This window comes from Marmota marmota, unplaced genomic scaffold (assembly GCF_001458135.2).
Source record: "Marmota marmota marmota unplaced genomic scaffold, marMar, whole genome shotgun sequence".
Taxonomy (NCBI): Eukaryota; Metazoa; Chordata; class Mammalia; order Rodentia; family Sciuridae; genus Marmota; species Marmota marmota.
The window spans coordinates 720,683-732,859 of record NW_026000005.1 but is presented as its reverse complement, the minus strand read 5'-3'; the positions used below and the strand labels follow the sequence as shown (position 1 = coordinate 732,859).

General features: G+C 37.3%; 1 protein-coding gene across 18 annotated transcripts in view; it reads right to left on the bottom strand.

The window, feature by feature from the left end:
* The window catches only part of Osbpl6 (oxysterol binding protein like 6), a 193,966-nt gene that overhangs the window by 65,971 nt on the left and 115,818 nt on the right, over nucleotides 1–12,177 (bottom strand). For all 18 annotated transcript variants that reach the window (XM_048808018.1, XM_048808014.1, XM_048808016.1 and 15 more), the window contains one exon: nucleotides 9,782–10,029. In XM_048808018.1, the coding sequence (XP_048663975.1) occupies nucleotides 9,782–9,883 (102 nt within the window). In that variant the 5' untranslated portion in view covers nucleotides 9,884–10,029. The remainder of the gene's footprint in view (nucleotides 1–9,781; nucleotides 10,030–12,177) is intronic.

The window sequence follows — 12,177 nt, the reverse complement described above, 5'->3', positions numbered from 1 at the left end:
CAATAACTGTAAGCTTCCATATAAGATCTGCTAAAATTAAAGTAGAAAATTATAGAATTATTAGATAGAGAAAGTCTACATAGCACACCTGGGAAAAACTGAAGGGAAAAAACAAAGTAATCACAGTCTTGATTCTTCTTGCACAGAAATGGGAAGGTTATAACAAACCAACGTCTATAGCTCCATATTTATTGGTCTCTTTTTGGAAAACTTTCCTTATAAAAATACCATTTGAATTCATTAAGGGCTCCATTAATTGCTGTGAAATAATGCAGTGATCTTGAATATGAAGGAGTAGAAATAAATAGCTTTTTGATTCCCATGGTTGTTTTTAGGCAGAATCAGAACCAGAACTAACTGGTAAACTCATTCCTTATACTGTATTTTTAAAACCTGACAGCAAACACAACCAATGGAAACCAGAGCAACACAAATTACAAATAGCAAATAATGTGCACAAATATTAGTCCCTTTCAGGAGCAAAGGCTATAGAACACATAGAGTTAATTTAAAAGGCTGGAGAACAGTCCCTGTGAGTTGAAAAGAATATTAAATATAATTTGTGATTTTCCACAAGAATTTCACAATTACCCAGAATACAAAAAGATTTTCAGCATAATAATCATTCACAACATTTTGCTAACAATACAAGCAAGAAAAATCTGTTAACCTTTATGTATGTACATTTGAGGCAGAATCAGACTATTTTAATCCCCCTTGCAAACTCAGAGCATGTACATGTATGGTATGTCTTATGTACTCATAAATATTTGACGAATGACAGAATGAATACATATTTGCTGTAATATCTACAGTGTCTAAGTTCCTGCTCAGGCATGATTCAATGACCATGAGATTAGATGCAAGTTGTAAAGAGTACAAAGGTGGCCCAGCTGATGCCTCAGCACCTCAAAGGGGTTTTAGAAACTTGTGCCAAGGTCTTGTGTGGCATGTACTTCATATTCAGTTAACTTTTTACCTTATACTTGTGAAGTTAGGGCTTTTCACTTTATTTATTCTATTTCAAATATTGTTTCAAAGACACACACAAAATTAAATTGACAAATACAACCTTAAAAGTCACATATACATATTCACTGCAGAAATTTTGGGGGGAAAACAGTAAAAAATAAGAACTTAAAATCATCTTCAATAAAGCAATAAACTCAGTATCTTGGTATATTTTCTTTCATCTTTTTTTGAACACATAAACACTCAATTCTTTTTTAAAAAAGATTTATTTTTTAGTTTTAGGTTGACATAATATCTTTATTTTATATTTATGTGGTGCTGAGGATTGAACCCAATGCCTTATGCATACTAGACAAGCACTCTACCACTGAGCCACAACCCCAACCCCATAAACACTCAATTCTTAAAAATAAAATTGGAATTATACTATTTTTCAATTTAATGAATTTTAAAAAAATTAACAATATATAATTTTCCCCATAGCATTAAATAGTCTTCAAAAACCTTCTAGCAGCTATGTAATATTTCACTGAGCAGTTATGATAGAGGTTATTTAAATATCTCTGTTGAACATTAGACAACTTCTAATTTTTTACTACTATAAGACTACTTTGATAAACATTTCTACACAGAAATATTTACATGTGTCTTTAATTATGTTCTAGAATATAATTTTTAGAGGCTGATTTACTTGTTTGATGTATGATATTACTTTATTAAAGACTTTAGACACATATTGCTAAATCTCCCTTCAAAAAAGCAAAATCAATTAAAATGCTTAGCAGTTGCACATGAACTGCTCATTTCCCTGAAACCACACCAATTCTGGTTATAATAAATTTTACAAAATCAGATCTTTATTTGGATTTGAGGTAAAGAAGTCTGGCACTTGACATATGAAATACACAATATTCTAAGAAGTTTCCCTTTAGTTGTATGAGAGTATTTCACAGTCTAGGAGGAAAGTAAAATTTTCTATTTGTTTCAGTTAAAAATAAAATTTAAAAAAAGTAGTTTTATAGACTTTTGGTCCTATAATGTTTTTATAGTCCTAATGAAGCACCTACAAATGTATTCTGTAAAAGCAATATTTCCAAACCCCAGTGAATAACGGTCTCCTGGGCCCTTCTGTAATGAAGATTCTCAGGCCTCATCAACAACCTACAGAATGAGAGACCCTCTGGGGTTCATTATCAGATTTTACTGTGGTTCCATCCACTTGGTGTTATGCCTGAGAATCTAATAGGCACTATTAATCTTGAATCCAAGAAACAGATTTGTTCCTATAAAAATGCTCCTCCAAACTAACCTAGTACAAGGTAAAGAACTGATACAGGCAAGCCCAGAGAGCCAAAGGGAAAGCAATGAATAGATTCTCATGCCAGAATGATGCAATGAGCATCTTAGTGCCAGGTGGCAAATTTCTTTCCAGTGGTCTCAATTTCAGCACATTCGACATGCACTGAACACATACTGTAAACACCAAGCGACAGGGATCCTCAAATGATAGGGAAAACAAAGAAAGCTGTGGGATGCTCATTGCCTTTAATGAAAAAGGGTTATAGAAGTTTTCAGTAAACAAATGATCAACACTTCTCATTCCAAAAGCAATACATGTAGTAAAAAACACAGAAAATTCAGAAAAGCACAGATAACATAAAATTCACATATGATACCAACACTCCATGATAATTATAAACATTTTGGTCTACATGCCATTTGGTTTGTAATTTCCCAGGTCAATGAGCTTGTGAAAAATCACTATCATTGCTATGGGAAAAATGAGGAGGCAAACATAACTCAGAAGTGATTGACAAATGCTGACTTATGAAGTTCACTTACAAGTACACAGAAGGCTCTCCCCTGGACATCAAACTTGACTAGGTTTACAACAGATCAACCAATGGAAAGCCCAAGAATAGGAGCTCCAAAAACAGGGCTCCAGGGAACAAATTCTATCTTCACTGCTCAGTAGCTATGGGCAAGATATTTCACCTCTTTTGGCTATAGTTTAGTTCTCTGAAAAAGGTGCAGATAGTGCCAGCTTTTCATAGTGAGTGTTAATGAAATATTAGATGTTGCTGGTATTGTACTATCAGCTTGTTCATGAACATTGCCATTTAATATTTAGACTTCTCAGAATACCCAATTTGAAAAATGCATCTAAATCACAAAATTTCACAGTGTGAAATTTTGCTATCAATTGTTATTTTCTTATTGACATTGATTCCAAGTCCTAAAATGTTAGTTCCATGGAATAGATAGGATCTCAAAAAGATTAAACTGAAATCAGAAGCAACTCAAGAACTTAAAAATACTTGGAACCAAAAGATTTAGATTTTCAGATCAGGTCAGTATTTTTATGACAGCTGGGTTCAGGGTCAACCTGCGAACATGCAGGTCCACTGGAATTCTATATAGTATGAAGAATTTAAGTTCTATTGCTCCTCACCAATAAGATTGGAGGTGATTTAAATTGGAGGTTAGGTATCAAATCAAAGATGCTTGAATTTTTTTCTCTAAAAATTAGAACCTTTTTTTAATTTGAGAGAACATTATATTTCACACAATGCAAAGATGGAAATGAGTTTCAGATTCAGCAGAGAGAGACCCTGTTTCAGAGCAGCAATTTGGTAATTTCATTTAACAAAGCTATTTGAAGATGATGCTCCGGGGGCATCATCCCACTCAGTTCACAGATATGCTGAGAGATATATTTAAACTGTTTGTCATAAAAACTTGTCATGAAAATCTTGTTCATAAAGTATAGATGGTAACAAGGAACATTTTTTACTCTCTGGTTTTCTAGGCACCATTTCTCTTATAATGCAAGTGGCATGTACAGAAGATGCTGCTGTTATCAGACCAGGTGATCCTGTTACCAGTCAGGTTACGCCAGCCCACAGTCCCATGGAATCCCTTCTTGGGATGGCCTTCACATGCTATCAGTGGGCATTAACTGAATAGGCCACTGTTGGTTTTGAAATGAGTTGCTCTTGATCAGATATAGGAAAAATTTTGGATACCCACTTACTCAAAATCTTCTGTAATTGTTAAGGACTGATCATGATACTGGATTAAAAACTGGCAAGAAGATTAATCATCAGTCTCTAATTTATAATTTTTTTCCTTAAAAGATACTTTATTTTATGATCTCTGAGCTTTCGCAAACTCTAAATAATTATAAAGAATGGCTGGCATTTCTCTTTTGATTTATGCAACAAAAAGACTGACTCAAGGATTTATAAGACCTAAACTGGTAGCACTGTGATAATTCACTCAGAGTAGGCACCATCATCTAGAAATTATGCATTCCAATCCCTACATTCATAGAGCCACTGCATCTGATTTTCTGGTATGTCTCAATAATAATACAAAAAATAATAATTGCTTCAAATGCAAGTCTTGTTTTTCAAAATGCAAATTTTTGGACCTGAACTCAGAACTCCTGAAACTGTCTTCACAGGGTGATCTCAGGCATTATATTTCTAAAAAAATTCTCCAAAATATGAAAGTATAAAAATAATCATAAAAACAAAATGCAGTCAAGGGGTCACAAACATAATGACCCTATTATAAACCATTACCATAAAATAAGTACCATGATTGACTAGGCAACAATAACCCCAGTTTTAAAAATAGATTACCTCCCGCTCTTACCAATATTCTTCACATATGTGCAGAATGCTCCCAAATCTTTGCTTTTGTCTGACACCATTTCCTTCACACACCTCAGTCATTTGTCCCCCCACCCCCCACCCACACACACTGTCAGGCAGGTGGAAGGGTCTGAGCTATCAGCTCCCTTCTGTGACCTGGGGATAAGCCTTCTACTCCCCCAATCCAGCACTGTGAGACTTGAATTCTCTGCTCTACCACTTTCCCTTCTTGCTGTCATCTCTTGATTGCATGATAATTCCTCCACAGCTATCCAGGCATCTGGAGCCTGGTTTATAATCTCCCCTCCATGCCAACTCTTCATTCACTTATTCAAATTTATATTGAGCTGACCATATGCATGCTCACCATACACACAGCATGAGTACAAGGGGCTAGGGATACGTTATTGAATAAAGAAAACCTTGTTTTCGTGGAACTTACTTACATTCTCAAGACAGGGAATAGAGGAAATGGATACAGACATAAACAGAGAAAGAAATATATAACCAGAGATATACCATACCAGTGGTGATTAGTGCTTTGAGTAAAATGAACTCAGCAAAGTAGATAGTGAGTGATGACGACATTTAGGGATAGCAGGGCAGGCTACCCAAAGAGAGTACATTTGAAAACTTGCTTAAGTGTATGGGCAAGCCAGGGATGGCTGGAGGAAAACCTAGCTAGGATAAGGGGAGCAAAAAATGCAAAGGCCCTGAGGTGGGAACATGTTTGGCATATCTGAGGAGCATATTGGAGAGAGCCATCTGAAGGGGAACATGGGAGGAGATGGGAATCAGAGTTAGGCAGAACCAGGTTATAAATGACAACAGTCAACAATTCAGTTATTATTTGGAGACAGATGGGAAGTCACTGGAGGCTTTGTACAGAGAAGTAGTTTGATCTGACTTAACATTTTGAAGGGAATATTCTGCTCCATAAAAAATGATCTGTAGATTGGGCAAGGGTAGAAGCAGGGAGACCAGGTAGAAAACTACAGCAATAGTACAGGTGAAAAATGATTGTGGCTCAGAGCAGGGTGGTAGGGGAGGTGGTGGTATGGAGCAGTAAGAATCTGGGTATATCCTGAAGATAAAATCTATAGGATTTGCTGGTGGTTTGGAAGCAGATTGTGAAATACATAAACAAAGGATGATTCCTGGGCTTGGGGGCACACCAACTGAAAGAACAGAGTTGTTATTTATTGAGAGTGAAAACTGGAAAGGAGCAGACAGGAGAGGAAAACTAAGAGTTCAATCTTAGACATTAAGTGTGAGATGTCTTCTTAACACCCAAGTGGAGATTTCCCTGGATAAGTTAAATATTACTATGATGGATCTACTGACATCCAGGATCGGGGTTCACAAGTCCAAATGTTTTATGGACCCAGGTAGTCAACATAAATAAGCATTGAAATCAATAAGGACAGGTGAGGACTGTGGCCTATCAGAAAGTAAATGCCCCCTCTAAACCAGAAGCCACTACTGATGCAGCCCAGTCTTGTACTGGCCATTAAGGATATGGGCTGCAGGCCCTTAGGTCTTCCAAATTTTTTTATTGATTCTTTTTAGTTATATAAACATTAGGATTCATTTTGACATAATTATAAAAGTATAAAATGTAATTTGCTCTAATTCAGTCCCCAGTACTTCCTCTTGCCCTCTCCTCCCCGCTACCCATGTCCTTCTGTTCACTCTACTGATCTTTCTGCTATTTATTTTAGTTTTTAGTAGCAAGAAAAATCTGGATTTTTAACAACCAAATCTTAGAGGAAAAAAAGGTTTTATAATCTACTAAATTCTAGAAGAGTTCAATTAAAGAAAGGTCTTACTTCAGCACTTATCATTGTTCTTAATTTTTTAATGCACATTACAAAAGAGATTTTGTTTAGTGTTTTTCAATCTACTTGACAGGAGAACTCTTCATACCTCAGAAGGGATGTGACTTGGTAATGACTTTGGGGAATGCTGGCTTAAGGGTAAGTACTAGAGGTCTAATCAGCTCCTTCATAACCTCTTTGAAGATTTCATGGTGTATATATTTATTGTGGCTTGTAAGTCATTTGATCACACACACAATTTTGTTAGATGTCCTAACATCTATGTTTAGACTTGAGTAAACCATAGTGGAACAATTACTGACATCTTCTAGCTTGTTAAATGCTAAGTGGAGTCTTGACCCTATCACTGGTGAAGAAACATTTAGTGAAATCACAGGAGCACTGAGTCACTTCATGACCCAACTTCTCTCCCTTTTTCCTCTGCTGTGTTAAGTAACTTAGTGGCAGGAAGGATAGCCAACCACTACTGTGCACAGATGTTCTTTGTTTTATTTATCCATGAGGAAGGAAGAAGAGAGGACAAATAAATCTGGAATGGAAATTTTGCAATAAAAAGACAAGGCTAACATTGTTGCAGGTCTTTAAAAATATCCTCCAGAGTATATTAAAACATTTGAGGTGCAGGGCTGGGGATACAGCTCAGTGGTAGAGCACATGCCTAGCACATACAAAGCTCTGGATTCAGTTCCCAGCACCACCATCCCCACACACAGACACACACACACAGACACACACACACACACACACACACACAGATTGAGGTGCAAAAAAAGCTTGTCTCTGAAGAATAAGAGTACATAAGCTATAAAAAAGAGCTCCCAACAATTGAGGAGATCAATACATAAAAAGATGTGTAAACAATACAAAAATGTCAAATGTCGTGAAAAGGTTCTATGGAAGTTCAGAAAAGGGAGAAGGTAATGTGAGTTTGAGTGGCAAGTGGAAGTATCACATGAGCTGGTCCTTGATGCAGAGGGAGGCATCAAGCAGCCAGAAGGGCAGTGGGAATTCCATGAAGGAAGGACATGGCAGAGATGGAGATGGAACAGGCTCAAGAACCATGAGGAGACAAAATTGGGCTGGTTAGGGGGAAAATGGGATATAAGACTGGACCAGATCACGGTGGTCATGGGATACTTGTATAGGTAACTGTATAAATAATTATATATTTGAACATGAACCTGCCATATTCATGAAATGTGAAATGATAAGATCAAGAGGGGGATGGTGAGGCAAGAATGCTCGCAGACCCTGGGAAGGCGTGATGAGTCTGGGCTCAGGAGCTGACAGTGGGAACAGAAGGAAATGGTGATATTATAGAGGAAGAAATGATCAGTGGGAGAAGCAAAGGAGAAAGATACGGCATTGATCCACAGCACATCACAGGATCACTTGGAGCTCAGTAAGTTCATTCTTGAGTTTTAGGTAGTGATTGAGGCAGGGAAAGAAAAACAGAACTGTAATTATTCTTATTATTCTCCTCCTTGGGGAAAATGGGCAGATACAAAACAGGAGTCAGGAAGGAACCAGAAGAGAAAGTATTTGAGAGAGTTTCCAACTGCTGAGATAAACAGGAAAGAAAGTAAATTTTCTCCTTAAAAAAAAAAAAAAAACAACAAACAACTATTTGTACACTGTCTCTTGTCTAAAGTGAGGATAATAAATTAGGGGCTACTTTCTTTCCCATCCCATCCTCAAACCTTCCACTCACAAGCACTCAGGAGTCACACATTCCATGTTTGTGCTCCCTTTGGCAGACCAAAGTCTTGGTTCTTCCTCCTGTTTTGTATGGTGACCCTGGAGCAGGTGCAACAGGCAGATCAACAACAGCAGCCATCAGTCTTTTCCATTTACAAGGTCTCCAGGGTGAGCTGCATCAATTATTTTCTTCCTGTAGCAGCCAGGAAGATCATGCTGCTTAAAAAGCCTCTTAGTGTATATGACAAGGACAAGGGAAAAATGGAGAAGGCATAACAAAAAGAACAGGGTGAAGGGTAGACTGCATTTGCAAACCTAGAAAACATCTTAATATGCAGTGGCTATTTAATATACAAGTGTTTTCAATTCATGATACTCTAACTTTCTTTGGCTCTACAAATGCAGTGTAATAACTAATATAACTATGTGTAATCACAGATTCAGTTAATGGTACAATTGCTTCTAAGTAACAGAATACAGGTGTCCTCTGAGCTCAGCAACAAAAGACACCACTGTCATAAATGCCCCAAGACTCTGTAGTAGAAATAGCTGCCTTAGCACTTCTGAAAGATATAAAGAATCTCCAATGCTTACAGTTTCTCCTGGAACTTCTTGCTAGACATGGAAGGAGGAGTGCTGGGAGGGTTTGAGACTGACAGCTACTTTAATAACACCCCCACATGCATTCCCACTATCTAGAGGAATGAATTCACATCTGAACTGGTTATACAAAATCCACCTATACAATGGACTATTAGTAACTGATACAGACACTTCTAGAAAATATGCTTTGAACATATAAATTGGGGTGGGGATTAGAGATTCTGCAAGAATATTCACTAACTGAAAGTTGTCCTGATGGAAAGTTTTCATAAAATGTTAACTTGAATTTCTAGTTACACAACTAAAATACTCTCACAAGACAATAATGGAAAATATTTATTCTCGGATCTGTGCCAGCTAAAACAACACTGTTGTGACAATGAACAGAATTCATATGATCAATCCCCATAAAACCCTGGCAGCAGAAAAGTCATGAAAATAGTAATGAAATGACTCTGTAAATAAAAATAACTTAAGTAATTGCCTCAAATGGGACAAAGGATGTCTTCTACCATAATCAAGCAAGGACAGTTTACTTTCTCTGTTGTCTTTAACAACTGTTGCATTCTCATTGACTGATATTACAATTTCACTTGTAACCAAATTCCTGAATCTACCAGATTCCACAGAATACCAAACAGAGGTTAGAACTTGGCAGACAGTGAGAGCTTTAGAGAAAGAGGTCCTCTGTGGGTTCATAGAGCCTCTTCCACCTTCAAGAATGAAGAAAGAGAGCAAATATCAAGATCTCTGTGAAGGTATAGACAACAAGAAGACAACAGAGGGCCTCCTAGGGGCTCTGTAGTCTGCATTCTAAAAAAACGGTCTTAAATGACAAAAAGTAAGAGGAGGAGCTTCATGACATCATCAGACATATTCATAGAAAACAATGAGTTTCTTGTGGAATGAAAGACTTCACAAAAAATTTGGAATTAATCAGCAATCTCATCCAATCCTAAGGATAGTATACTTGTATAAAACAACAAAATGCACTTTCTAGTCTTCTCTTACCTGCCTACTGTCCCTCTGGGAGGATGTTGAAGAGGAGGCACTTCTATGGGTTGGAGTGGATGTTTTATGAGCAGGCGACACACCCTTCTCGTCTGAACTCATCGCTGCAGTTAGAGTCTAGTTACTTGAGATCATCCCAATCTTCCTTCAGATTCACAAAAAAGCAGGTGATTTTTCAGCTTCATTCCATTTCATGAAGCACGGCTGACTAGGAGACAGCAGGAAAATACTGAGGTTGTCCAAACCACCTGAAAGCACAACAAAGTTTCATTAAGTAATTTTAAAAAATAAATTTAAATCACTACAATTAGTAAAAATATTCTGTATTAGTAAGAAGAAGAACTTTGACATAATAGTAAATAGGATTTTAAGGTGGAGGATAAAAGTGTTTATTGTAATGAAGGCCTGTCAACAAGGAAATGGGAATAAATTATTCTGCTAAAGTCGCATTCTTCTCTTCCATTCTCTTTAAGGCAGATTATAATTTTTATATTCTAGACCCTACTGCCAAAGTACACCAGCTTCTTCCTCAGTAATTTTAATGACCTTTACCCAAAAGATTATAATAGCTCAGTCCATTTTGTGTTTTGCTTAGTTTGGCCATATCATATATGTCACAGTTAAATCCAACACAAAACAGTCATTTATAAAGGGGTTGATACATTATGTGCCTACTCTGATTCAGCATTTGTGAAAGACAAATGCACATTATATAGTTTGAATGTTAAATGTCTCTCAAAAGCACATGTGTCACAGGTTTTGGTCCTCAGGATGGCACTAGAGGAGATGGTAGAACCTGTAGGAGGTGGGGCCTCATGAGAGATCCTTAGGTCATTGCAAACACGTCCTTCTTCTTTCTCTTTTGCTTCCTGACCATGAGGTTAAGCACTTTGTTCAGCCATATGCATCCCCACCAGAGGATTAAAAGCAATAGGTCTGACTGATCGTGGATGGGAACCTAACATCATGAGCCCAAACAAACCTTTTTCCTTTATAGGTTAAGTTTCTCGTGTACTTTGTTTTAATGATGGGAAAATGACTAACACAACACACATCCACAGATATTTGTACTTCAAAACTACAGCATGGCTACCTGTGACTCTCAAACAAATTGCTCACAAGTATCTACACATTGAAATCAGAGCTGAGATTCAAAGGATGAGTTAAGTAGGTGCCTGGTTGTCCAGCATGGCACAATCAAGGAATGAGTGGTTGCCAGTGTGGTTACAGCACACTGATATGATGGTGATGTGATGGTCAATGACAGACAAAGGTCAGTCCTGCAGGGCCCTGGAGGCCTTAGTGGCTGTTATGATCTGAGTATGTCCCCCAAAGTGCCTGTGTTGGACCTAATCCCCAAGGCAACAGTACTGAAAGGTGGTACCTAAAAGGAGGTATTCAGGCCATGAGGACTCTGTTGTCATGAATGGATTTAATGGCACTATGAAAAGGGTTTGTGGGAATGGGTCCTTTTATTTATTTATTTATTTATTTAGCTCTTCTATTGTGAGGACATGGCATTTTCCCTTCCAGAGGACACAATGTTCAAGGTGCCATCTTGGAAGCAGAGAGACTGGGTCCTAACCTGCCAGTACCTTATTCTTGGACTTTCCAGCCTCTGGGGCAGTGAAAAAGAAATCTGTGTTCTTTATAAGTTACCCAGTTATGGTTACTCTGTTACTGCAATGCCAATGGACAAAAATATCAGCATTTTTTAAAAATATTTTTTTTAGTTGTAGATGGACACAATGACTTTATTTTATTTATTTATTTTTACATGGTGCTGAGGATTGAACCCACTGCCTCACACATATAAGGCAAGTGAGCTATCACTGAGGAACAACCCTAGTCCCAACATCAGCATTTTAAGTACCATAAACATAAGCAGCATAAGGGGTATGGCATATCCAGATTTATGCTAGTAAAAGGTTACTTTGGCAACCATAAGGAAAATGAAATTGGGGAAGTCTCAAACCAAGAGATTATAGATTAGAGTAGCTGAAGGAAACCCAACACTGAGTCCTTCACACTGTGACTGATAGGGCAGAGGGGAAAGGGAGGGTCCAATGACTGTCACGTTACTGGTATCCTAAGCAAGAAATAGTCAAAAGAAATATAGGATTGACAGGAAAGCCAAGAGTATGCTTTCAGGCATGCTGAGTTTGAGACATCACGAAGGGCTTCAAACGGAGATGAATACCTGGAAACATAGGTCTAGAGTTCAGAGAAATCTAGGCTGGAGACATAAATGTTTAACAGATCATGTTCATGATACAAATATATCCAGTGATTTATGCGTAAACATGTACATTATTCATGTGCAAATAAATTTAATTTCATACAGGTCTATAGTTTCAGATTTTTAAAATGTGAAACATTATGTTAATGGATTATGT